Source organism: Symsagittifera roscoffensis, chromosome 9 (assembly GCF_963678635.1).
Source record: "Symsagittifera roscoffensis chromosome 9, txSymRosc1.1, whole genome shotgun sequence".
NCBI lineage: Eukaryota > Metazoa > Xenacoelomorpha > Acoela > Convolutidae > Symsagittifera > Symsagittifera roscoffensis.
Genome location: NC_087070.1, coordinates 48,715,597 through 48,742,188, shown reverse-complemented (window position 1 = coordinate 48,742,188; position 26,592 = coordinate 48,715,597). Strand labels below are relative to the sequence as shown.

The 26,592-nt window shown below is 40.3% G+C and overlaps 1 protein-coding gene across 1 annotated transcript in view; it reads left to right on the top strand.

Moving 5' to 3' along the window:
* Window positions 1-25,399, top strand: part of LOC134854878 (filamin-A-like) — a 76,742-nt gene extending 51,343 nt beyond the window's left edge. Inside the window, exons 19-20 of the mRNA XM_063871237.1 lie at window positions 24,492-24,596; window positions 25,080-25,399. Coding sequence (XP_063727307.1) covers window positions 24,492-24,596; window positions 25,080-25,399 — 425 coding nt within the window. The remainder of the gene's footprint in view (window positions 1-24,491; window positions 24,597-25,079) is intronic.
* The last annotated feature ends 1,193 nt before the right edge of the window (window positions 25,400-26,592 follow it).

The window sequence follows — 26,592 nt, the reverse complement described above, 5'->3', positions numbered from 1 at the left end:
TCGTGGTGTCTCAAGAGGGCTTCAATTTGTGGAACCACAACGTCCCGCAGCTCCTCAAGAGTGTGAAATTTTGGTCTTTTTCTCTTTCTGTTACCCCCGATTCCCAACATCGAGGAATTTAATTGGTTTTCGAAAAAATTATTGACCTCTTCTTCACTTTTGCATGCAATTAACATTGGATTCAGTTCATTATTTTGTGATTCTGCCAATAGTGTGTCGACAGTGGCGCAGTCTTCGAGAACAGGCTTTGGTATCGTTTCTTTAGTTCTGTCGTGCCAATTGATTGACATCTGTGACTCGTAATTTTCAGTTGCCCCAGTTACTGACATGAAACTAACAAGTTCTTCGGCAGTATGGTTTACCAAAAATGGATGATCCAGCTGGCGATTGAGATGGATAAGTTCATCAATGGATCCGCCCGATTGACCAACCAGTGCACCGTTTTTGGATATGCTCTCCATCACGGGTTCGCTTTGAGCCAGTTTTGACTCTACACGGTCCTTTGCATGATTTAATTCCGAGTGCCGTGGCAAGCCGGTCATTTGAACTCCATCTGCGGAAAGAAATAATGTGCCCTTTATTTTCTCGTTTTGAGCCGACAGTTTTAGATGTTGGTATGGAATTTCAATATCGTCACTGGAAATCTCAGGCAAAATCAATTCAGCCGTTGTATTATTGTGAATTTCTTGGTTTCCACAGATCTCCCATTGGTTAATAATGCAGTTATTCACAATGTCGCTTCCAGAAGCTGTTCCAGTGTGAGTTTCGAAGCTATCAGCTGCTGGTATAACCGAACTTTTATCCAGTGTAGAAATGGACATCTGGTAATCATCGACTGTTCGGGAATCAACCGGTAGCTGCCATGACTGTAATTCAGGATCATTTGTGTTTTCATTAAAGCTCATTTGGTTTTCAATTTGGGAACAATTCCAAGAGCTTGCTGGATCCGAGAAGTTTGCTTGGGTTTCAGGTGTCCTTAGAGCATTTTCATCAACAATTGAAATATGGTCAGTTGCTTGTAAACGAAAGTCGGACCCTGGCAAAATTTCACTTTGATCTAGAATAAAGTGATTTTCCATATCCTCGCAAAACTTCGAGAAATCAGAAAGATTTCTGTTGTAAGGGATGCTATTGGCATGTTTGCACTCGAAAATAAACTCGTAACTAATTTTTTCATCTTCAGAAGATAGAAAATTCATATTTCCTGTTCTGATGTTATTTTTTTGTATTTTCGCTCAAAACTATTGAGAAATTTTCTATTCATAAAACTGTAAGATGCTTCCTTACTCGCGAGAGAGCTAGGTGCATCAAGACCTTCATCGGCATTTTTTGGTCCGTAAATTTAGCGATGAAGTATAAATTTTGCACTCGCTTGAAATGAGACTGAATCGAGCGCATGCGCAAAACAAAATTGTTGTAGTGAACTCTTAAATCACCTTTATTAGTTGCAAGTGTCTGTTAACAGAGAAGTGTGTGCACAGAAGAAAATCATATGATTGCAGTTTGAACTTTTGTTTCATATAAATAGAATAACTTGTAATGAACTGTAGTTATATCTGAAGGCGAGCATTTCACAAAATTATGTAATTTAGTCTGACAACCAAAAAATATTTTCAGTTTTTATAGATGCTATGACAAGTTGGTTGAAATAAATTGATGTTTAACTGAGAAGGAGCGCGCGCTACTTCGGGATTTGAAAGCTACAAAATATAGTACCAATGAAAATCCGAAATTTGCTGTGCTCTGATTGGTCGAAACTTCTACTAGCCTAATCTACTGAACAATCTCCCCCTTTTTGAAAAAAAGGAGATTGTTAGTTAGACCCCAAGATATTTATGCGAAATATCATGCACTCAAAGTTGTTTCAATTTTAGCTGCGGCATTTTTTTTTTGCTTTCAATAATTATCTGTACGTCTCAAATTTCAATCAGGATTTGAACAATCAGGATTTGGCCCTGATGGACAAGCAGTCTTAAATTTACAATTGAGTTCCAAAGAAAATACCTACAAACGTTTCGTCTATTCTTAAAGGTATTAACTATCAATAAAATTCATACAAAGAGCCGTTTTCAAAACGATCAACAAACGGTGATAAACTTGTGCTCACTGCTTTTTTTTCACCAGTGGTTGCTGGAAACACTAGGAAAGACCTGACTGATTTGAACCTTATGTTGAATCTTCAGGCAATCTTAAGGTCAGACAGATTATTGAAGCGAATCAGTTTGGAGATCAAACTGATTGAAACGGTCAAACGTGATTAAACTCAGACGAGGTAGACAAGTGGTGACAGACTAATTAATTAGTCAGTAATTAATTAATTGGTAATTTTGTGATGCTTAGTTTGTCTTGCCAATTATATTCACTTTCTCATTTCATTCTTCAAGAATCATTACTTTTCTCAAACTTCAGTTCAAATATCAGATTTTATCTCGATCTCCAACACCACCCCTTTGTTTTGGTTGCTCTCACTCTGAATCCTAAAAAGTTAAATTTTCTATTTTTTGTATTATTTTTCTGTCAGAGTTTTCAGCTTTTAGCTAGCAGCCTTCAGCAAAGATGGACTTGAAACTGGCGGCTTTCAGTGGAAAGTCGGGAGATTTTCCCCAATAATCCAAATAGCTATCAGCAGGTGGCAAACAATGCCAAGATGCAGGAGCAAGGAGTGTTGATCTATCAGAGGGAAGACAATTGAATTACTGTGTGATCCCACCTGGTTCTGGTGCTAAATTTTGATGTATATAAAGAACAACTGCGTGGGAACAGATGGCTCTGGCGATGTGAAGAAGGCCTCAAAGCTGCTTCAAAAGTCATTTTGCAGAGTAGAGAGGCCAAAGGTGGTCCTTCTATAGGCCAGTTTGCGATGCTGCGCCTAGGATCAGAGGAGGATCTCGATGACTACTGCATTGGCAGTCAAAAGCTGATGACATGGTTGAGCGAAGCTGGAGAAGCAATCACGGAGACACTATTCAATGCTCTGTTGATCAATAGGCTGCCTGACAGTTATGAGCAATTTGTTGTGCAGGAGAACTTTCAACCAGCCAAGATGTTTCCAGAGCAGAGAACGAGGTTAAGGAACGACGATGACTCCAGGAAGGCTGCTTGATATGGAGAGAGGACTGGTTTTCGTCATACAGCCATGCAAGCTGTAAGGAAATAGAAATTAGTGTCAACTAATGGCTGCTATGTGTTGGCCAGAAGGGTCATATGGAGAAGAACTGCAAATCCAGAGGTGGCAAAAGACAATCTACAGCTTGAGGCAGTGGGTCGAACGAAACAAGTGGGCAAGGAGCAAAAAAGCAAATGTACTTCAACTGTGGGCAACTTGGTCAAATTACAAGTGAGTGCAAGGGGGTAGGACTGAGTTTTTTACCTGCTGTGCTGATACTTCAAGGAAAACAGACGATCTCAATGTGTCAATGTAGATACGGGTTGCAGTGATCATGTAGTGCGCGACAAGGCTGTCTTTTCTAGCTTTGAGAACTGGAACGAAGGAACAACAGTGGAGAACCCCAACGGCTTGTTGTCAAAGATTGAGCGCAAATTTTCTGTGGAAGTAGAGATAATGGTCTGCCACAATGCGGTAAGGAGTTACACTTCTGACAATAAGTTGTTTGTGCCGAGCTGCAATGTGAATTTGATGAGTTTGAGCTCAGCGGTGGCTTGAAAGTCAAGCTTCAGTTTCACCGAAGATGCTCATTTCTACTGGCACCAGATGTGCAACAGCAACCTGTAAAGCAGCATGGCAAGTTTTTATTCCTGGAGTACATGTTCAGGAGAAACCGGACAACTCTAGTGAGAAAGGCGAAGAGAAATACCAGACCTGCATTGTTGTGGCACCGACGAATGTGACACCTCAACCAGTAGAATCTTTATCGCTTGTCAATGTGGGCGGGCTAGAGATCTGCAAAGTGTTTAGAGCTTCCAATTAGCAGTGCTTAGGAAAACTGACAACAGAGCATCGGCAGTGGGGAAAACGGGTCTTCAGTGACATCCAGCGACCATGTGAAGTATCGAGCTTGCAAGGCCCACGCTATGCCTTGAGCTTCATCGACGACTTCAGTCGGCTGGTTGTGGTCAACTACTTGGTGAAGAAGAGTGTTGCTCTACTGAAATTCCAAGTGTTTGTGGCTGAGCATGGAGCACCAAAGTGCCTGCGAACTGACAATGGAGGTGAGTGTTCGTCAAATGCTATTAGGAAGTTTTGTAGAGAATCCCATGTAAAGCAAGAGTTCAATAAGCCCAGTGCCTTCCAACAGAAGGGTGAAATATAGCGTTACATCAGAGTGATCACCGAGATGACTCGATGTCAGCTGGCCGAAGCAAAGCTACCAAAGATGTTTTGAGTGCAAGCAAAGTCGGCAGCAATGAGTTCTTAACTTGTGTCCCTCATCCAGCAATGAGAAGCGCCATTCACTGACACCGACGGACATGCAATATGGCGTTATGGGAAACCAGCAAAAAGAGCTAGTTGCGTATGTTCGGTTGCCTGACCTACTATCTGGATCGCGGCAACAGACAAGAACTGGATTTAAAGTGCCGATGAACTTACTTTTTTAAAAAGTCCAGCCGATGAACTTACTTTTTTAAAGAAAAGTAAGTTCATCGGCTAGGACTAGGAGAGCAAAGCCTACTTTCTGATGAATCTAGCGACAAGAAGAATGGTGCGAGCAAGAACCGTGACTTTCAATGACAACATCATTCCAGACGACTTCATGGTTGACAGTGAGCTATTAAAAGCCCTGGAGCTGTCAATAAAAGGGATGCAAAAATAATGAGCAAAGAAGCCCCACGACAACCGGCGAAGTACCAAGAGCATCCAGAGGGTGATACTTCAGGTTCAGTGGGGGGACCAAAGAGGATCAGATTGAGTGGTAAGCAGTAGTGTCAGTAGCTCACATTCTACTTAGCATCCGGTACAGTGGTCCATTAGGACGATCAACCCACCCATTCGATACGGATGGCATATCCCCATGCTTCGGCTACCGGAACCAAGAGCCAGGGGTCTGTTTAGAAGCATTATCTGTTTCGGAGAGGAGAAGAAGCTTGCAGCCATGGCTTTAGAGGTGAAGTTTCTAGAAGCTATAGGAATCTGGTCACTTGTTGATAGACCACAGTCTCTCCACGAATTACTCCTAGACGATCGGTGCTTGCTTGGAAGAGATATGCGATGAACAAGTGGAGCGGTTACAAGCCCCGTTGCGCGCTCAATCTCCGTAAGACGAATTTGAATTCGAAAAGAATCAAGAATAATTTCGAATTATCGGCATCATTAATTTATCGGCAATTTTGATAATTTTCATCCAAAAACATAAGCCCCTATTTACCAATATTCAACTTCAATAAACAAATTGACGCAAGCTAGCCACAACAACCGGTAGGTAATATCCTTGAGACAAATTGCTCCTTTTGGCGGTCAGCCTTAATTAAGGCTGAACCAAATTAGAACCAAAAACAATTAAATTAGGATATAACCCCCTTTTTTAGTTTATTAATACATGCGCAGGACGGGGACTCAAACCTACGTCATGTGAGGCTACTGCTACGATGTCTAGCTTTTTTCTTAGTCCGCTTGGCCACCTGGTCTTGTTTAATATGCATTTATACTCTGTTTTATATTTGCGTTGCAATATCCCTCCCCCTGAAGAAGGAAGAACCGGGGCTACTTTAACGGTCGGCCAAGTGACTTCACTGGTTGCTGTCTTAACCAGGGCGGATCGGGCGCAACCGTCCTTTCCGTAGTATAACTTGGCGATTCGGGCAAGGGGGTAGTACCCACGCGGACTATCCGGCACAATCAATCACACGAGATGGCTTGTCTTAAGAGTGGAATCAGATTGAGTGTGCCACTTGAGACGCTTATTCAGCGAGGGAAAATATTCGCGAAGCCAACGAGACCAAATAGCGTTAGCATACGACTGCGCTCGCACGTACTTTTTCTTGTGGTTGAAGTGTTCCCAGGTAAAAGCGAAGGAAAGCTAGTGGCATGTTGTCCAAGCAAAAAGTGAATTGGGGTTAACGCTTCTAACCCACGTGAATCAGTACTAACGGGAGTGATCGGCCTCGAATTCAAAGCCTGCTCAACTAAGCAGAGTATTGTTCCTAACACCTCTTCGGTGACTCACCTACTGCCTAGTATGTCATAAAGCACGCGCTACACGCTTCGGACGAGGCGCTCCCAGGAGCCGCCATGATGGGGTGCGCCTGGCGGGTTAAACTTCCAAGCAATACTACTGTGTACAAAAATGGTCGGAGCCATGCCATTCCAGCTCTTGATGCAGGCAAGTAATTCCTTTTCCGCACCAACGAAGTTCGTACCGTTATCCGACCAGATTTTGCTTGGTGTACCACGACGCGCAATGAACCGTTCAATGCCCATGACACAAGAACTAGTGTCCAGAGATGGTACAATCTCAAGGTGCACAGCCCTGGTGGTGAGGTAAGTGAAACGAAATCCCCATCGTTTTTCAGTGCTTCTGCGAACCTGAACGTAAAGCGGTCCAAAGTAATCTACACCCGTATGATTAAAAGTTGCTGGGTCATGAAAAAATTACTGATGAACTACCACATCGGAAGTGGTATCCTCCCTCCACAAAAAACGGAGTGAAATATGATCGCGGACGAGTACTCCTACCTGGAGGAACATACCCTCTATGTCCGCGGAGACAGCGTACTTATGTTGACGGAATCGCAAAAGTACAAAAATTAAATTTTGGAGGAAGTCCGGACGCACCAAAAAGGTCTTATTTAAGGATGTGCCGTGAAACTTAGAAGCCCCATTAAGGACTCGGCGTACATTACCCGGCTTATTCGGATTTACGACGGGATGGCGCGGAAGATACCACTCGCAATCGGAACGCTTACGTGGATCATGCGGTACGACGGTAACGACATAGCCTTTCCTATTTTCCTCTCTAATTGTGTCTGCGTATCTTTCGCGCAGTTCAGGGTCTTTATTTAACCTTCTCTCCAATGTTTTAAATTGGGCGAGTGACGAGTTTTATTTGTTTGGTAGACGGTCATTACTATCAATCCTAAGCATAGGTACAATGTATCTTTGGCCATTATGAACGGTTTCAGAATTTGGGATGGATAAAGCATGTTTATCCGCGGCGGAACGGGCATCGACTTGTTTGAAAGCACCATAAGATTCCAACTCGTTCCAAAGTTTTATCTGGCCGGTCAGAGAAGAATCTTCAACAACACACTTGAAACACAAAGAAGTAGAAACAACGGACGGTGGCAACGGACCACTTTTGACCCAACCTATCGGTAGGCGAACGGAGCACAGTGAGTTTTTATCATCTCCCAAGATGAATTCAGTGGGTCTAACGGCGTGGTTGTAGTCTTGTCCTATAATAACTTCAAAATCCTCATAAGTAAATTAAGTGGGCTTAATAGGAGCCAATTGCGGATATTTATTCCGCAAATCAGCAATGTTGATTAACTTGGAACCAATTCGAGTATTGTCTTTAACACATGCACACAGAGAAAATACGAAATCACTATTATTCGCTCGGAGGAAACTGTAAACTTGACCCTCTGAGTCTCAACGACGGTGGTTGAATTGAAACCACTAATTGACAATTTAACGCGCTCCCCTACTAAGCTGAGACGGTTAACGAATGGCGAAGACACCCAAGAGTGAGTCAATGCACTATCACAAAGAACCAACGTCAGGAGACTGGTTCAACCGAGGATACACCAAGTGTTGCAGTTTGCAAAAACCCTTTAGACGATTCAATGTCATGTACATCACTAACAGCGGCATGGCTGGAAGTGTTTGTATTCTCCTTGGATTTTTTTATTCCAGCCTTATTTGAGACGTTTAAGTTTTCCTTCCGACGAAATTTGTGTTCGGCTCCTTGGAGCAAGATATTATGTGTGCTGTCGCACTCTGGCCTTGGGCACTTTTTTGCTCTAGAATATTGCCGGAAACTATGATTGCCATTGAGGCAAGTGAAGCAAAGTATCTGTTCAGCTACGTATTTTGTTCGCTGAGTAGCATTGTTTTCCTTGAAAACGGCACAGTTCCACAATGCTTGACTACCCTTACACAAAATGCACGGCGGAAACTCAGGCTTATCCTGTGCTTTACTAGTTACCTTGGTGTTTGCTGCAAAAATTTTGGTTGTTTTTGGCTTAACTGGTTCCTCGTTTTTATCCTTAGTGTTAAGTACACGTAATCTTTCATGCCCCTCGGCCTTTTCTTTCAGCCAGTTATTAAAGTCTAAGAGTGTTGGTCGCTGCCGATTATGCTTAACAGTATGCAGTTGAATGATAATGATTTGAAAACTGCTGCGAGGCCAGATATGGCAGAAGAGAAACTGATGACATTTTCCGAATTGTGCATCTTAAGTGGTGGAAAGGTACACAGCTTATCAAGATGCGCGCCAACAATAGCGTGTGATTGCCCAAACTTTCTTTGCAAGGTGGCCAGTGCATCTTTGTACATAACATCACTATAACTAAATTCCGCAATTGCGGTTTTTGCTTTGCCTGTGACGAGTGTTTTTAAGTATTTCAGTTTCGTATCATCTGTGAGAACAGCGGAATCAACGGTGGACTTAAACTGACCCAATCATTCGTGCCAGTTTAAAGGGTTGCCGTCAGACTGGGCTAATTTCCACTCAGAAAGATGATCTTTGCGGCTATGCTTTAATAAATCCGCCAGTTCACGGCCGAGAGAGGTCGATCCGATGAACAAACTTGGTTCGGATAAGCGGAAGACGGTGCATAGTCTTCTGTGACTGGCTGATAACCAGTATTACTATAATTGACAAAATGCGGAAAATGTTGGGGATGAACTGGTGGACTATTGAAATACACAGTCCCACCACTAGTATATGGGGCGGCGGTGTTACACGGTGGGACAACAGTTGTCACATTAGAAAAAATGCCTCCAGCATTGCAACACTGAACGGGCGTGACTATTGGAGTTGTAGCTGCCAATCGCCATAAGTTTGCATCACTTGTGTAATAATCGTTGTTGTTGGGTGACACAGTATGCGATAAAAAGGGAACATTATTTTGCGTATGGACTGGCGCTGCATGGCAATAGGGTGCCGAAAGGAAAACCGGCGGTGGGTTTACTCCAGAAGATGAGAAGTCACCACCAGCGAATGCAGGTGACAAAGAAACAAAACCAGAACCGGTTTGTGCTGGTAAAATTGGGACAGGTAACGATTCCGGTTGCCCGTTGGCAAAATCATTATTAGTTATGTTTGAACTCATGGTCTGTAAAGGAACAGCAGACGGTGGTGGTAACACGTGTGCACCAGACACGTTTGCACTAGAATGCATATTGTTAACTGGGACTAAAACAGATGGAGCAGAAGCTTGCAATGGCAAAAGGCTTGCACTGCCAAATTGAGGCATAACCCGATGTCCATGACTATGGATTCCAGCGTCACTCAATGCTGTGTACCCATGGTTATGACCATTACTGGTATGAATTGCATGAGCAAGTTTGGCGGAAATCGTCGGTTCTGACGAAATTGGTACAGGAGTGAAGGCCAGCAAATCTGGTGCACTAGCAACGTCAGGAGGTGCTTGTGAACTAACAGAGTCTACCCAATCATTAGTCCGATCGGTTGCTATTTTTGAAATAGGTTGACTTACTCCTGTCGAGTTACTTTCCGCCACCTTCTCGCTAACCTCAGATGAACTGTCCTCAAGTTCAAACGCTTTCATTTCCATTTCAATTTGTTCCTTTTTCTGACTTTTAGCCAAATGCTCTAGTTCCAGCTGACTTTGTTCGAACGGACTCTTGCTCTTTAAGTCTAAATGATACTTGATACTGACTTTCCAGCTCATCATGGCGTCGTGTTATTAAAGCTAACCCATGCCGTTTCTCACTTGATGACATAGTGCGAACAGTCGCCGTATGACGCCGTGCGAAGCTGTCTACTATCCTTAGACTTATTAGAGACCTTAGACCTGTTTTCAGATACTGGTGTTTCTGAATCTCTTGTTTTGTGCGAGCGTGAGGATGTGTCAGACGTAGTTTGATGTAAAGATTCCTTGCTCGCTGTAATGCCGGGTGCTGAGAATGACGAAGGTTCAAGGCTCATCTTGTAACCCTGAGCTTCATCCAATACTTTATCGTTCATTTCGATTACTTTCTTAAGCCAAAGGTCTTGCTGAGCAATACTTTTTTCAGGTTTTTCCGTTTTTCCCGCTAACCTAATTAATTGTTCATTGACGTCAACAGCTTATTCCAAAGCAATTTTACATTTGTATGCAGCTTTATCAATTTTTGTGGTGCGACCATTATTCTCAAGGTACTCAAGTAAAAATGAGTGACCTTTAAGCAGCTCATTTTCTAGATTTAGACGGGTTTCAAATAACTTGCGTATATTACTTTGGAATTTTTTGTCCATGTTTTTCACAAAGTGACAATGTTTTACGGATGCTCACCAAAGAGAAAACAATTAATAAATAGAGATACTGTTTTGTTACGTAATTAAATTTGCTTTAATATATCAAATTAGCTTACAAGATGGGGAAATTTGACGCTTCAAAGCTTCTGCCTCAAGCCTGTTTTAGAGTTTTTTGAGCTTTGATTGGTAAACGGTTCCGTTTCTTACGAGTCTTAAGGATGGTAAGATTAGCGCTATAACGCCTTAGAAGGAGGAGAGTCTTTAACTCAAGGGAAGGAGTTTGGTGAAGCTCTTTGTACTTCTCAATTATTACCTGGTCTTTAGCCTTACGCTTAGAGATAAACTTTTTGACGACGTTCAGAAGGAGAATATCTGTTGAAACTAAACTTTCCTCTATATCCTCGGTTCCGTTCTGTCTACAGTATACGATCGCACGAATATTTGTCCTACACCTTAATAAGAAATTGATAAGTTGCTCATTACTCAGCTTGCGGTTATTGTTGCTGCGGTGCCTACTTATTGAGTTATTAATGGCGTCGTGCAAATTACAAGGTCGTTACGGTGCGACAAGTAGTGATGAAGGTAGTACTGTTTTGTTTTCTGAGAGTCCATAGCGTTAAAGTTCAAACTTAAACCTGGCTTTGTAACCGAAGGAACTAGCTCCTAGAATGAATACCATACACTTAAGTGACCTATACGACGGCTACGGTACGCTTAAGTACCAATGGGGTTGGAAAATTAAGAAGGTCGGTTGAACTCCAACAACACACACAGAGTAAACCTGAGGATGAAAGAATTCAATTTAACTCAGTTAATATAACCGTACCTGACCACCTACCATTACTGTCACGCAACGAAGTCAATAATCGGACGGGCTGAAACGGCTTCGATTTACTTGAAGCGAACTGGCTTTCACTTTCACCAAAGGTGGGTAGGGGATCAGGCAAATTGGTTAAGTTTCAACAACACATGCGGAAAAAAGCTGAGGATGAAAAAACTCAACTTAATTTGCCTAATATTTCGCTACCAGACCACTTAACATAAGGCTTGTGTCATGTTACAGCACAGTTCCGCAGAATTCTGTGGACGTTTTGAGGATTTTTTGGCAATTTTTTTTTTCCTAAAATTTTTTCGGAAAGTTTTGATCCGCAGGTTCGAGTCATAAACCAATCCAAAAACTAGTCTAGTACCCCTTGTCTATGTTCCAGATTCACGGATTATTATTCTGTTCACATTTATCCAAAAATTTTTGGTATCGAGAAAAAATGTCAATTAGATTGTCTAAGAACCGATTGTAAGATATTTCAGTTCAACGGAACTGTCCAAAACTTTTGAGTTTTGAGAAAAACTACCGGTGCTAGCTTGCGAGAAAATTTTGAACATACAACACATCGTATATAAATTTATAGCTTAAATAGAATGTTTTTTAAAACTAATCTAGTCTTACAGTTTTAGAGATTGGGGGGGTCACCGGTTTCGGGTTGTCAAGCCTTCGGTCAGTCGCAGAGAAATTGTTTAGCAATCACTATTCTTACTTACACAAAGCCACTGCAGTTGACTTGTACTCGCACAAAACGTCTACTGTTGACTTGGAATTTAAATCACTTCAGTCCAAGTCATAGTCTTAACACGGTTAATCACACTCTTAGTGAACCACTTGACCTATTTTCCAGAGATCTATTCAAAAATAGTTCAACATTATAATACACTGTCAATTTCACATTGCTACTTGCGTAATTCTTACTTGAAGTTGCCGATGAACTAAAATCACTCTTCGAGGGTCCTTGCGAGTCACTCTCGAACAGTTGGGATCCTGGGCCACTTTGCGGTCATTCCTCTGAGCTATTCAGAGGCGGAATGGAGAGATACTCGTTCTGTGAAAACAGCGACTGATAAATTAGCGACTGAAGTTATAAATGTTTCGAGCTCATTCGCGACGTCCCGGATGAAAACTTGCTTAGCTGTGTCGCGTTTCTGTCCGTCAGTCGGATTGCGAGTCCTTTGTGGGGCGCCAAAATGTGCGCTCTATCTCCGTAAGATGAATTTGAAGTCAAAAAGAATCAATAATAAAATCGTATTATCGGCAACATAAATTTATCGGCAATTTTGATAATTTTCATCCAAAAACGTAAGCTCCTATAACACCAATATTCAGCTTCAATAAACAAATTGGCCCAAGCTAGCCAAAAGAACCGGTCGGTAACGTCCTTGAGAAAAATTGCTCTTTTTGGCGGTCAGCCTGAATCAAGGCTGAACCGAATTAGAACCAAAAACAGTTTAAATATGATAAAACCCCCCTTCTTTAGTATATTAAAACATGGGTAGGAGGGGGACTCGAACCTACGTCATCTGAGGCTACTGCTACTATGTCTAGCTTTTGTCTTAGTCCGCTTGGCGATCTGGTCTTGTTTTTTTTGCATATATATTTTCTGTTTTATAATTGCGTTGAAACACCGGTATGTAGTGAAATGGTTCAAACAATTGGAAGAACTTGACTTCATGGAGACGTTCGCTCCGATCTGTAAGCCCTAAAGAAAGATGATAATGCTGGCTCTGGGGCACAAGATGATCTTAATCAGACTGATCTTCAGTCAGCCTTCTCCAATTCTCCTCTAATAGAGACAGTGCACATGGAGCAGCCAAAGAGGTTCAGCAGCGGTAACAACTGAAGTCTTAAAGGTGTGTACTGAAGTCTTAAAGGACAGTGGTAGGAAGGAAGAGACTTTTGCCAGACGCTGAGCTCTTTCCGACAGGATTAAGTGTTCTCTAGAAGCAGCAACGACTTCTGTTTGTTCATTATGAGTTAAAAGAATGGTTCAATGACTTATGTGCTAGTTTGGGTAGATGACATCATCGTTGAATGCAGACGTCAAGACAAGGTTGTCAAGATGAGTGGCCGTTTCTTCGAAAGACTCAAGATGGATGCCTTAGTAGCATCGTCCTGGTTCCTGGGAATGCAATTGAAGCAGTCACCTGGGACGCTAACAATGAATCAATCACGTTACATCGACGACTGCTTGGAAGGTTTTGGCGTAGCTGATTGCAAACCAGTGGGCACACCAGAGGGCTTCAGCTCACAACTATGGAAGAAGGACTGCTCTGAAGCTATGTCAACAGGCGCAGCGTCCATGAAGGCTGAGGACTAAATACGCATTGTGGGCTCATTATTACATATTGCTAAGCAACCAAGGCCTGATGTCCTAGCTACTGTGACGCATTTCTTCCGTTTTTAGGAGAGTCCGGCTGCAAAGAAGAATTCACTAGGTGGCTGCAAAGTGGCTTCAAAGAGAAAAAATTGAGCTATGCTACACCAAGGACGCTGATGGTGTAGAAAAAACTCTATGGATCCGCAGATTCTGACTAGGCTAGAGATCTGGATGATAGTTAGTCAAATACTGGCTAGAGTTTTCATTTTCAAAAAGCAGGGGCAGTAATTAGTTGGAGCACCAAGAAGCAACGAACTGTAGCCATATCTACCACTGAGGCTGAGTACCCAAAAATGGCAGCAGCGGTTCAAGAGGTTTTTTATCTGGGATTACTTTTTGATGAAATGGGTGTAGTGAATGACGGAACAACAGTCATCAAGGAGGACCACCAGAGCTGCATCAGGATGTGCATCAGTCCTGTGGTGCAGAAGCGAACGAAGCTCATCCATGTGAAAATCTTTTTTGTTCGAGAACTAGTGAAAGGTGAGACAATTTAACTCCAGTATTGCTCTACCTACTGATATCATGGACGCTGACTTGTTGACAGAAGTCCTGAGCAAGGCTTAGGTGGATCAAGTTTATCGAACCTTCATGGATTGCTGACAGATACTGGACAAAACCAATTCAGACCATCTCAAGGTAATACAGGTTAATTGAAACGAAAAACGGATTAAACTCAGACAAGGTCAACTAGTAACCATAAAATTATTATTTAGTCAGTAATTTATTAATCATAACTTTTGTGATTCTTAGTTTGTGATGTTACTTATATTTATTTTCTCAATTCATTCTTCAACAATAACTATGTATTTTCAATCCTCAGGTCAAACATCCGATTCTTTCTCAGTCTCTAGCCTACGCCTTAATCCTAGAAGCTTAATCCTAATGCTTGTTAGTCCTCGTGATTTAATTGTTCAAACTATAACAAATCATACAACTATTTTTTTAAATTACCCCTCGCATCCCATTATAAAAAGCGGAACAATTAAAAAATTGAAAAAATCCTCTTTTGTTTATCTCTTGAATTACATCTCTACAGGGTGGCTATTTTTTTTACTGAAATATCATAAAAGCCATAAAGGTGTTAAATTATTAAAAAGATCACAACTAGTTGCTGCAGTAACGACGAACCTTTTGATTGGCTGAAACCTTAAGAAAAAGTTGTTTTCATTTCAAACTTGTGGATTCCTTATTCCAATTTGTTTTTTAAACTGAAAAACGGGTGTGCGATTAACAGTTCGTTCAGCTAATCATAAAAAGAAATACTTTGCTTGAATGAACTATACATCATCCACGCACTTATCAATCTACTTAATCCTTCTCCCTGGCGCTAACCTGAATGGAAGAGCGTGAAAGCTGACTGCTATTTGCTCGAAGATTCTCTCGGAAACCTACTTTCCGGAAAACCAGTCACGAGAGGCGATTCGTTCAAGTGGGGCCTATTTCTTTTTTCAGTATTTTTTTTCTGTTTTGAGAATTTTAGCAGTTGTTTTGACGTTTTTTAATTGGAATCAACAAACTTCAAAACATCGATAAATACAAAACAAAACTAAAAAAAAACTTTTGAAAATTTAGTCATGTTTCTACAAAAAATTAATTTCCAATTTTCTTTCTTGACTATGACTGTGGATATGGCTAATGTCTAGACTTTCTCTCAATAGATCTTGATTAATGAAAAGCCAAAATTAACCATTTTTGTGATAAATTTTGGTTGAGATTTTCGAAGAACAAATTGCACCATATTATATCTGATGAAATTTTAAGCAACTTTTGTTCCCTTCACCTTTTGTTACCCTAATCCAAATTTGAGAAAAACGTGTTTTAAAATTCAAGTTTCGTTATTTTTTCTCCGGATAATTTAAATCAGCACAGTATACGTTCTTAGATCATAAATAACTGAGCTTCCAATAGAATCTGAAGGTCTCTAAGAACAAAAACTAATAGCTGATTAATTTATTCCAATGAATAACTTACTCCAACTAATGAAAAAATCAGATTCAGTCTTCCAAATAGAGAACACAAAGTATTAAAAAAATTTATTTCCATTTATTACTTTTTGTGAGCACCCCATGGATCTCTTTTTTCACGCTTGTTGCAACTTCGGTGTCTGGTTTCAGTGTCAGACGGATCAAGAGTTCACGCATCTCTTCGTTCTTTTTCTTTTCTTTTTCCAAATCTTGCTCAGTAATAGAGGCTTGGTAGATAGCAGAGGCGGCTTCTTTTTTCTTCTTCCTTTTGGATACTTGTCCATGTATGTTGTTTTTCCTCTTGAGCAAAACTTTTCGAATTGTTGCAATAGTTATCTCATTCAAACCCATGGCTTCGTGATATCTCAAGAGTGCTTCAAGTTGTGGAACCACAACGTCCCGCAGCTCCTCGAGAGTATGAGACCTCGGACTTTTTCTTTTTCCGTTACTCCCGATTCCCAACATCGAGGAATTTAATTGGTTTTCGAAAAAATTATTGATATCTTCTTCAGTCTGGCATGCAATCAGCATTGAATTTAGTTCAGTGTTTTCTGAGTCTGCCTCTCGGTTGACGATGGGGGTGCTGTCTTCGAGAACTGGCTCTGGCTTCGTTTCTCTAGTTCTGTCGTTGACATGTGTGACATACGTTGGCATAGTCATTGATTTATGTGACTCTTCAGCTTCAGACGTTTCTGTTGATGGCTTGACAGTAGTAATATCTTCGACGGAATTAGTATGATCCAGTGGGTGATTGAGCTCTATTAGTCCGTCTACGGCTCCGCCCGATTGACCAACCAGGCCATCATCACCGATATTGCCTGTCCTCTCCGTCACAGGCTCGATTGGGAAACAAGTTGCATCTATGCCATGGATCGTTGCAGCTTTCGACCAGCATGAGCAGATCCTAAGCGGAACTCCGTGGACGGAATACGTCCGTCTATTTTGCTCGCTTTGGCCCAACGAGGTTTGATCTTGATTGGTAATTTCGTGTTCATCGATGCCTCTTGTTCTATTATGAATTTTTTTATTGCCCAAGAAAGGCTCTGAATTCCAAATGGCACTATGGGTAAAGTGGTCATTTCTGGAGCTTACATCACATGGAGTTTCCAAACTGTCAATTTCCGTTGAACTTTCTCCAATGTTCTCGTAATCTGACTCATTACACGTGATTTGGTTTTCAACTGGGAGATCGTCCGAAGAATTAATGACCGATTTCAACGAGATGTCGTCATGGTTTCGGGCAACACTTTCCGTTTTGTCAAGATCAAACGAATCAAATAAATCATAATCAGGCGAAGACAAAAATGGATTGACTCTTTCGAGGAGGGGTGAAAACCCACGGAAACGTTCGTCTTCTAGTAGTGAATAAGGTGAGTCATTTTTGTCAGACGTTGCTTTGGTTGTACTATCGAAGCTGATAGCTTCTACAGAAGTTGGAACAAAATTTTTATGATCGAATGTATTCAATAAATCCGGATCAAAAGAAGAATGGAACGTCTGGGTAGTTGTTTGAAAGGTAAGTGTATTCTGATCTGGGCAATATGTCGGCAACCCATTCGACAACTGCGAAAAGGGAGAGCCAGGAATTTCATCGTGGTCATTGCTGTCATTATTGGCAGAGTTGTTCTCAGAATACAGCGCTTCCATCCTTTCTTCCTCGTCAGACCATAATTAAATCATATTTTTGTCAATTTCATTTTTTCGGTTCGTTCAGTCAAATGGAGTACGCAAATACGTAAATCAGATTTTGTAAATTGTACTAGACAAGGCTGCAGTGAAAGCTATATTTTTTCTACTAATGCGTCCAGAATTCTACTGATGTGCACAGAAAGCTAGTAACTGAATATGTGAAACAAATTTATGTGTTCTTTTTTGGTATGATTTGGTTTTAGTTTGTTTTATTATCTGTGCACAGAATGCTAGCGATTTAATATAAAAAACCGATGTGGAGAAAAGTGTAGAATTGGTGATTACATGCTTTATTAACCTGAGCGTAAGATTAATTCGTCATTAAGTTAAGTAGTACAGCAAACAAACGGTAGTACAGCAAAGCCTATAGGACGGATACTAGAGATGATTTGACCCGGGCATGCAAAAATCCAGACCCTTCGGACTCCCCGGCCCCAAGTGATAACGGTTCCCGGAAGTGCAAATCACCCTATCAGAACTCGGTAACTAGCGGTTGGAATGGGCTCAAATTCTAGTATGTCGTAGACCCCGTCGAGGGAAGCTTAAGTTTAGAACCCCAGACCCCCGGGACCCCTACTTCCGGTGCTATGCCCTATGCAAATAGACCTCACCCCGACTTCCGGGAGTCGTTTCTCGGACCCCACTGAACGCAGGGAGCTAAAACTGTTTTAGAGTAGGTAGCAACGAGATACATCAGTATTATCATTTCAGCCAAACCCAGCGGCTGAACCGGAAGCTATTAGCACTTGGAAAAACACCCCCTTAGACCGGAAATAGGCAATTTACGCGAAACGATGACCGAGGGCATACCAATTTTATGGCGGCATCAGATTGTACAACTCATACCCGAAAAAAGACTCCTTGTGATCGAAACCCCTCCGGCGACTCCTTCCGGTGTTAACAGCCTTTTCCCGGGAAAGTGATAATGGACCCTAGAAATGGGAGAACTTTGAAAGCATTAACGGGATATGGATGAAACTTGGTAGGTAGGACCCCTATGGGGTTCTAAACCTGAAGGTCGAAGATTGACCCCGAATGACCCCGGGATGACCTCAAATTGACCTTTGGGCGTTTACGACCAAAATTGTATAAAAAACTTCGGGATTAACACCGGAAGGTGGCGTATTCCCCAGCTCAACCCCTGGAAATGAGAAAGGGTCACCTTGCAAAAATTGGAGGAAAACTTATATATCGGTAACTAGAGCAGAAGCTGATAGAGATATAGCTTTTACATTGCAACCTTGGAGTAAAGGATTTAATTCAAAGTGGACTTGGTAAATAATGGGGTCAGTTTAGCTTGGCGAATGATCTATTAATAGCAATTCAACTAGACTAAAGAAAAGTAGTCCCAGAGGAAACTGATGGTAACAGGACCGTAGCATGAGAATTAGGTCTTCTAGATAGTATGAACAGACGGTAAATATACTTGGCTCTCCGGAGGTGACTTTTTGGTTTGATTTGACCCCTAATATACGAACTACCTTACCCTTGTAGCAAGAAGGTCGGGATTTGAATAGAGTACAGATAGAAATTTTAGATGCCTGAAACGAATTAGCTACCCATAAACAGGGTCTCCCCTACCTTTGGGAGGTCGGAACGGTAACGGGATATTTAAAATAAAGACCTTGGGAGGAATAATGGGTAATCATAGCATGGTTTAGAGATTATTTGAACTCGAGGGCTGAAGTCACTGAGGTCAGCAATTAGTTAATTAGAGTGGTATGAAATTTGTTTGCTTGTTGAAATTGTGACAGCTACCGCATACCGGGTATCTAATAAGCGTGAAAAGATTGATAAAAGAAACCGAAGTTCCCACGTGGAAGTGAGGGATGTAGTCCTAAAACATGTGCGGACGGGTGATTTAGGCGGATGCCAGGACTGATAGGGAATGGAGTGAGTTAAGTAAAACTAATGTAAAGAAAGATAAAGAATGGGAGGGTACCGGAGAGCCTTTAAGAGTCAGAACAGTTGTGAGCTACTATTAAGGGTAGTTGATTCTCAGTCAGAGAAGAGAACAGTTGTTAGTTACTATTAGGATTAGTTGGTTCTCAGTCAGAGAAGAGAGCAATTGATACTGAGAGAGAGAGTATAGTTGGTTCCCCGTTAGTCAGAGAGAAGAATTATTGCTAGCGAATCGAGTAGTTGGTTCTCGAAGTAAGAGAACAACTGTAGCAGAAATAGTAGATAGTTGCTTCTCGTCAGAGATTTTCTAGAGAGAGAATAGTTTAGTGTTAGTGAAGTTAGTTGGAAGTAAATTGCAATTAGGCAATTTGGCCGATAAATCGCGGAATTTTTTCTTTTGACTCGATTATTAGATTATATCCTGGCCACTCAGAGCTTTGTGTAATTGGACATATAATCATCTAATTAATTTATCATCGGAAATTCTTGCGACTGTATCGAGTAGACGAGACAAGACAGCCGAAGAGCAATACACAGAGGGGCAAGCAACATAATACAATACAGAATAGTTGCCACCAAAATAACCCTGTCGGGATTGTAGATAGTAGTGAATCTCGGTCGCACCACTGAATTCACTGCTCAAGGGACGACTTTGCGGTGTCGTTAGGAAAAAAAGAACGAACCTAGAGAAGAAATCTTTTAAATCTACTAAAAGGAATAATATGTTGATGTAACTAAATGTATGATTGTAAGCTTAAATACGCAAACAACCATGTTACACCACCTTTTGGATTTTGTTAACAAAATGCTCCCCTATAAGCACCTTGTAACGAATTGGCTACCTTATAAAAGAAGAGTTGAACATATTTAAGCATATACGAATTTTGCACCTTGTAACGAATTGGTTTCTTTTTTGCAAAAAAGGAGCATACAGTTAACAACATCCCATCTTTTTAGCATAAATTAAATACTGGTGTATTTTTTGATTGTCAACCTCATTTGAAAAAAAAAGTTTCAATTTTTAATAGAGAACAGAAAAAAGTAAAGTGTATATTCGAGCACAGAAGCAAGTCTGCGTTCAAAAAAGTGTTTACAATTTTTACCTCAGATGGTTTTTTTTTCTGGTAAAAATGCTTATCATACAACTTTCTAATATAAAGTTGTTTGTCAAGCATTTTTTTTTGTTTGCCAAAGTTGCTCTTATGTAACCAAAACTGCCATCATATTGTTTTTGTATGGTTTTAAACAATATTAAGATAATTTTTGATGAAAAAATTATTCAACTGAAAAAAATGCTTTCCATACATTTATTTTCCATGAAAACTGTACGATAAGCCTTTCTTAAGTCGGTTTTTCTCAAAAGTTTTGACAAACTTGCTTTAGGGTGAACCAAATTGATTTTCTGAGCCCTCCCAAATCACTATAGAACCCTATTTTGGCCAACTGTTTTGCGTTCCAATGTATACTGTGAACCAGGGGTAGTTCTAGTTTTCTTCTAGATGACGAGACGGGGTTGGGGTGGTTTGTCAATTTTTCTCAAAAATTTTGATAAATTGCTTTAGGGTGAACTAAATTGATTTTCTGAGCCCTCGCAAATTGTTACTAAGTTCCCATTTTGACCAACTGTTTTGCGTTCCAATGTGTACTGTGGACCAGGGGTAGGTCTAGTTTTTTTCTAGATGACAAGGCGGGGTTGGGGTGGTTTGTCAGTTTTTCTCAAAAAGTTTGATAAATTGCTTTAGGGTGAACCAAATTGATTTTCTGAGCCCTCGCAAATTGTTATTAAGATCCCATTTTGACCAACTGTTTTGCGTTCCAATGTGTACTGTGGACCAGGGGTAGGTCTAGTTTTTTTCTAGATGACAAGGCGGGGTTGGGGTGGTTTGTCAGTTTTTCTCAAAAAGTTTGATAAATTGCTTTAGGGTGAACCAAATTGATTTTCTGAGACCTCGCAAATTGTTATTAAGATCCCATTTTGACCAACTGTTTTGCGTTTGAATGTGTACTGTGGACCAGGGGTAGGTCTAGTTTGTTTCTAGAAGACGAGACGGGGTTGGGGTGGTTTGTCAATTTTTCTCAAAAAGTTTGATAAATTGCTTTAGGGTGAACCAAATTGATTTTCTGAGCCCTCGCAAATTGTTATTAAGATCCCATTTTGACCAACTGTTTTGCGTTTGAATGTGTACTGTGGACCAGGGGTAGGTCTAGTTTTTTTTCTAGATGACAAGGCGGGGTTGGGATGGTTTGTCAGTTTTTCTCAAAAAGTTTGATAAATTGCTTTAGGGTGAACCAAATTGATTTTCTGAGCCCTCCCAAATCACTATAAAGACCCTATTTTGGCCAACTGTTTTGCGTTCCAATGTATACTGTGAACCCGGGGTAGGTCTAGTTTTTTTCTAGATGACGAGGCGGGGTTGGGGTGGTTTGTCAGTTTTTCTCAAAAAATTTAATGAATTGCTCTAGAGTGAACCAAATTGATTTTCTGAGCCCTCCCATATCACTATAAAGACCGTATTTTGCGACTGGCAAAAAATTTTGAGCTCAACTGCCAAAAAAGAGAGTCAAATGAAATCGTTTATCGTACTAAAGCTACTTCATTCGTAATCAGGCTCAAGCGAGTCAATCAGAAAAGAAGCTTTGAGCGTAAGAAAAAACAACTGTTTCCCTGCCTTCGTAAGAAAAAACAATTTGCTTTTCACAGTGGATAACGGAGATGTCAAGTTAGTATAGCTCTCATTTTTTCCGCGCTTCGAAAAAATATACATTAAGTTTACCAATATTGAGTCGAAATGCAATAGATTGTTTTTTCTAGCTTTATTTTTGCTATGTAAATTTAATTTCTTTCTAGCTTGCATTTTGCCAAATAACTACAAATAGAATCGAATCATAGCTTTTTTGGTTCCTTTTTCGAAGAAAGTGATTGGATAAAATAGCTAGGGAGTATTTGACTCATCTGATTTTTCTCACCCAAATTTAATATGAGCACTCTATTCTCAGAACTCTAGGTTTGTTTTGCAGTAGCTGATTTACGGCGGGTGAAGAGTTGGGCGCCTGCCTCCCTCAATGACTGACCCCCTGACCTTTTAAAGGGTCGGCTCTTTGGCAATATTTGTGACGACATTCATTTTAGGTCGACCCTATTTTTTCCATACACTAAATTAGAGGTTGGAACGCGCGCCAAAAAATGCGGATTTTTGATGAACACTTTCCAAAAATGTCTTAAACACGTTTTTCAAATTCACTGCGGGGCAGTATGAAATTAGGATCATTATAGTGATTCGCGAGAGCTCGGAAAATCAATTTGATTGACCTAAACAAAACGTTTCCCTCCCCTGGAGAACGTTCTAGATCCAGCGCTGCGGATACGCATCAAAACTCTTCAAGTATGTGGGTTTGTTTAAAAATCATTCGCTTTGACTGAAAAGAGGCGTTTCTCTGATCGTAATAAGTTATCGAGATGTTGTCTCTTTTTTCTTGTCTCTCTGGAAAAAAAAACCTCAAAAAACGAGTCTCAGTGTCATTTAAAATTGGTTTGAAGTTTTTCCACGTTTTCAGATTTCAATAAAACCCTTGATCAGAGGCTGACTTGTATATTTTGTTCGAGCTCCAACCTTTTTTCAGCTTTTGTAACCAGGGGCAAATAGCTGCAAAAGGCTAACCCTTTGCATGGCAAACTTGCAACCCCCCCCCCCCCAAAGAATCCCCTCTTGATTTACCAGCACTCGCTATTGAATTTTTTGCCTGATTCAGCATTTCAGCATTATATCTTTTTAGAACAAAAATGTAGCCGAAAACTGCCAAAATGATTTCATTTTTTTTGTTAATTTTTCCATTTCTTTTCCTAAATCAAAGTGGTCGAAATTATGAGAGCACTATTTGCACAACAACTAGTCCGTGCTTCTATACTGCTCAAAATGAAGATCCAAATCAGATTGAAATTGTGTACTTTTTCACATTCCCTGGAAGCAACAAATTACTTCTCAAAAATTATCGACAAACCCATTTAAGAAAAGTGGAAAGAAATCAACTATAATGTTTTTTTTTGCTCTAAATTGTCTCTTGATTCCCATGCTCCACTCAGACAACAAAATGAAACAAGGATAGCCGGTTACTGTGCAAACAGCAAAGAATGTTCTGACCATAGTCTTAGAAAAAATACAAACGTTGTTTTCAAATTAGGTCGTTTTTTCTGCCTGGTGTGATGAAAATACTGAACGCAAAAATAGATATAAGACACATGCGACAGTCATCGTAAAAAAAGAAAAAAAAGTTGAAAACAAGCAACCAACTTTAGTTTGAAACGCAGAAAAGTAACCAATGAATTTTCTGCTGAACGAAGAACAGAGAGTGAAAAAAGTCGAAAACTGAAAGATCGAAAAAAAGTTCACAATTGTTCAGGCGCCATTTTAAAGTTGACTTTTTAATGTTTTCATTTTGCGTATTTTATGACATTGAATAATTCTGCTTTTAAATACCAAAACTTATGGCAGTTCGTTATTCTTTGTTGACTTGACTTGTAATTTTCGATAATTACGGTTAATTTACGTATGAATTGAAATGTTGTCAATCGGCCAGCTACCCGAAACCGATCTGCCTCAGAACCGAAACGAGGCAGAATTAAAACACTTTGTGCGCGTTGAAATTTTCATCTCACCAGTCAGTGATAATGGAATTTCCTTGTCTTTATTTATAAAAGTGAAAAAAAAATCGATTATAATTGATTTTTAGTGCTGGTTTTTAATGCTTTATTTAATAATAGCAATATAATCCGTTTTTAATTGATTCTAATCGATTACTTTTCACTTTTTAGACACTGACAATAAAGCTAAAATTTAATCAAGTTTCTTCCAATAAAAATCCAGTGCCGGAACTCATAAGTCCTTAAAATTTATCAAATTGACCGAACTAAAAAACAAATTAAAATGCGATTAATTTGCTTTCCCAATGAAGCGAGTTGATACAAAAATCTTCGTTAGCTTATCTGTCAACTTCTTTTGGGGCGGAATCTGAACTTGCTTGCTTGTACAATATAGTTCTGCCAACGGCCGAAATGTATGAATCGATTTGAACACTTCTTGTCGAATTTACTTATTTTAAGAAGATTCAAGTCTTGTATCATCAAAGGAAAAACAACATGTGAGCAAATTCAGCTCTTTGCTGAGAAGACAGTGTTGTTCCTCTAATAAAGAAAGATATTCGATTATAGTCAGGCCCTGAGCAGCTAATTGTTTTCTCAAGAGCGTGCACGAGTCAAGGTGGGCCTCGAACCACAAACCTTGGGGTTACAAGCAAACGGTAGCTATTTAACTATTTAACGCAAATTATTACGAATGTTTTCCCGTGTTTAGGTGAGCCGGAGGTGAGAATGAGTGGACTACATGGAGACGTGAAAGTGGAAGTGTCCAAAAAGAGTGACACTATTTATCATGCGACCTACAATCCATACATGCAAGGCAAGCAAAAAAATCATTTATTTAATAGCCCCACCCCCTCTGAATTTTTCTGAAATTCAAATTACGAAAGCTAAATAAAATGTCTTTCGATGTGCTTAATTGCAATAAAACGTGTTAACGTGAACAAGTGAATAAAATTTTACAAGAATTCTTTCATGCGAATGACTGTTTTAACATTTTTTAAATAACTTTATATTATTTTACGAGGGTTGGCAAACTGAAAAAGAACCCCATAAAAAACCATCAACTACGATTAATGTCTTTTAGTTTATACAAAATATCATAAGTTGTTTGATTCCGCCGAGAAATCAAAGCATGGCGTTCACAAAGTAAAACTGAGAGCTCAAGATGATTAAACGCATGGTCTTTGTCTTCAAAACCCCTCATCATTAGTAACCACCTTTTGATGATACATTGAAGTTGTTTAAATCATAACAATTTTTATTATATAGCGTGTTATATTAGTATGTTAACCAACTCCAGGCATGTACTTGATGCACGTGACGTATGCAGACAGACAGGTGCCTGGATCCCCGTTCAAGGTCATAGTCCAGCCCAGTGTGAACTCTCAGTCGGTGGAGGCATTTGGACCTGGACTGAAGGAGGGGGTGATTGGCCGGCCGATCAAGTTCGGAGTGGACACCAGGGCCGCCAGACCAGGTAACGACAAATCTAAACTCTTTCATGAATTTTTGGCGCGAAAACCTGGAGGCAGGCTGAATGCCCGAAAAATTATGCCAGCCAATCAAAACTCAGTTTTCTTGCTAGAGGAAAAGTGGGCTCTTTTCCACTCCTCTTCTTAAATGGACTTTTGATTATCTAAACTCTAAAAAAACACATCAAAGTGAACAAATCAACGGATTTGGAAAAAAAATTTGTGCGTGATTTATTATATAGACACTGTTTGACAATTTCGTAAAGCAATTTTACGAGAGGGAATAGAAAAGAGCCCGAAAGTTCTGTATCTTACACCCCAATTAAGATAACGAATTCATAGATTCAAATGTAAAAAAGCCTACTCGTTAATCAGGGCGGAGCCCTGAATGTTCCGACTGCACTCTAAGGTCAAAAACAAGTTTTGGATAAATAATGGATAAAAATCCAAACAAAAAGTGTTTCGTGTTGTTTTTTGTCATTTTCTTTTCCCCCAACAAGCTGTGTAAAGTACAAGGGAATATATTTAGCGTCTGGTATTGTAATAATAAAACCAAACGAGACGGCTTGTATCAGAATGAAACCCTGAATGTTGCGATTGCCCCATGTTGCGAATGTTGCGATTGCCCCCCCCCCCCCCCCCTCCCCCACGCCATATAAAGTACAAAGTGATCGATTTCGCTCCTTGTAACAAATCACATACAGCAAATAAATTTTCTTCAACCAATTTGGAACGATTTCTAAGACGAATTCAAACTCAGCTTACGCGTTAAAAGCGCGAAATGTGGTGCATATACAAAGCAGTCCCATACAAAACAGTCCAGTACAAAATAGTCCAAAAAATCATGAAATTAAGGAAAAAAACAGTCCAAATACAAAATAGTCCGGTTTAAGGTCGCCGGTGGGCGCGCTGCGCGTGCGTCGCAGCTTCGCGGCGATAACCGGCTCTAAATTTCGTTTTAAATCCTACCCTTTGTTGACAAGCTCGCAACACGTTGGCGTGACTGCGGCGGTCACTATTTTGTTATTTATGTTTGTTGAACAAAGGAAAATTCTCGGCCTACCGGCTTGTTAAAACAATTATTACTTGGGACTGTTTTTTGGTTCATTTTCGTACTTTTCCGGACTGTTTTGTATTGGAATGTTTTGTACAGACACGCAAAATATATTGCGCGTTAATTGTCCCAAGTTGGCTAAAATGGCTATTTTTAAACCCCCATAACTGTACGAAAAATGATCACAGTTGGAATATCTTTTCGAGTTTTTCGCTCAGGACAGCACTACCTTTTAAATGATATTTAAAAAGTCCGTCAAAAACGGCTAGTAAAAAATCGAAATTTGT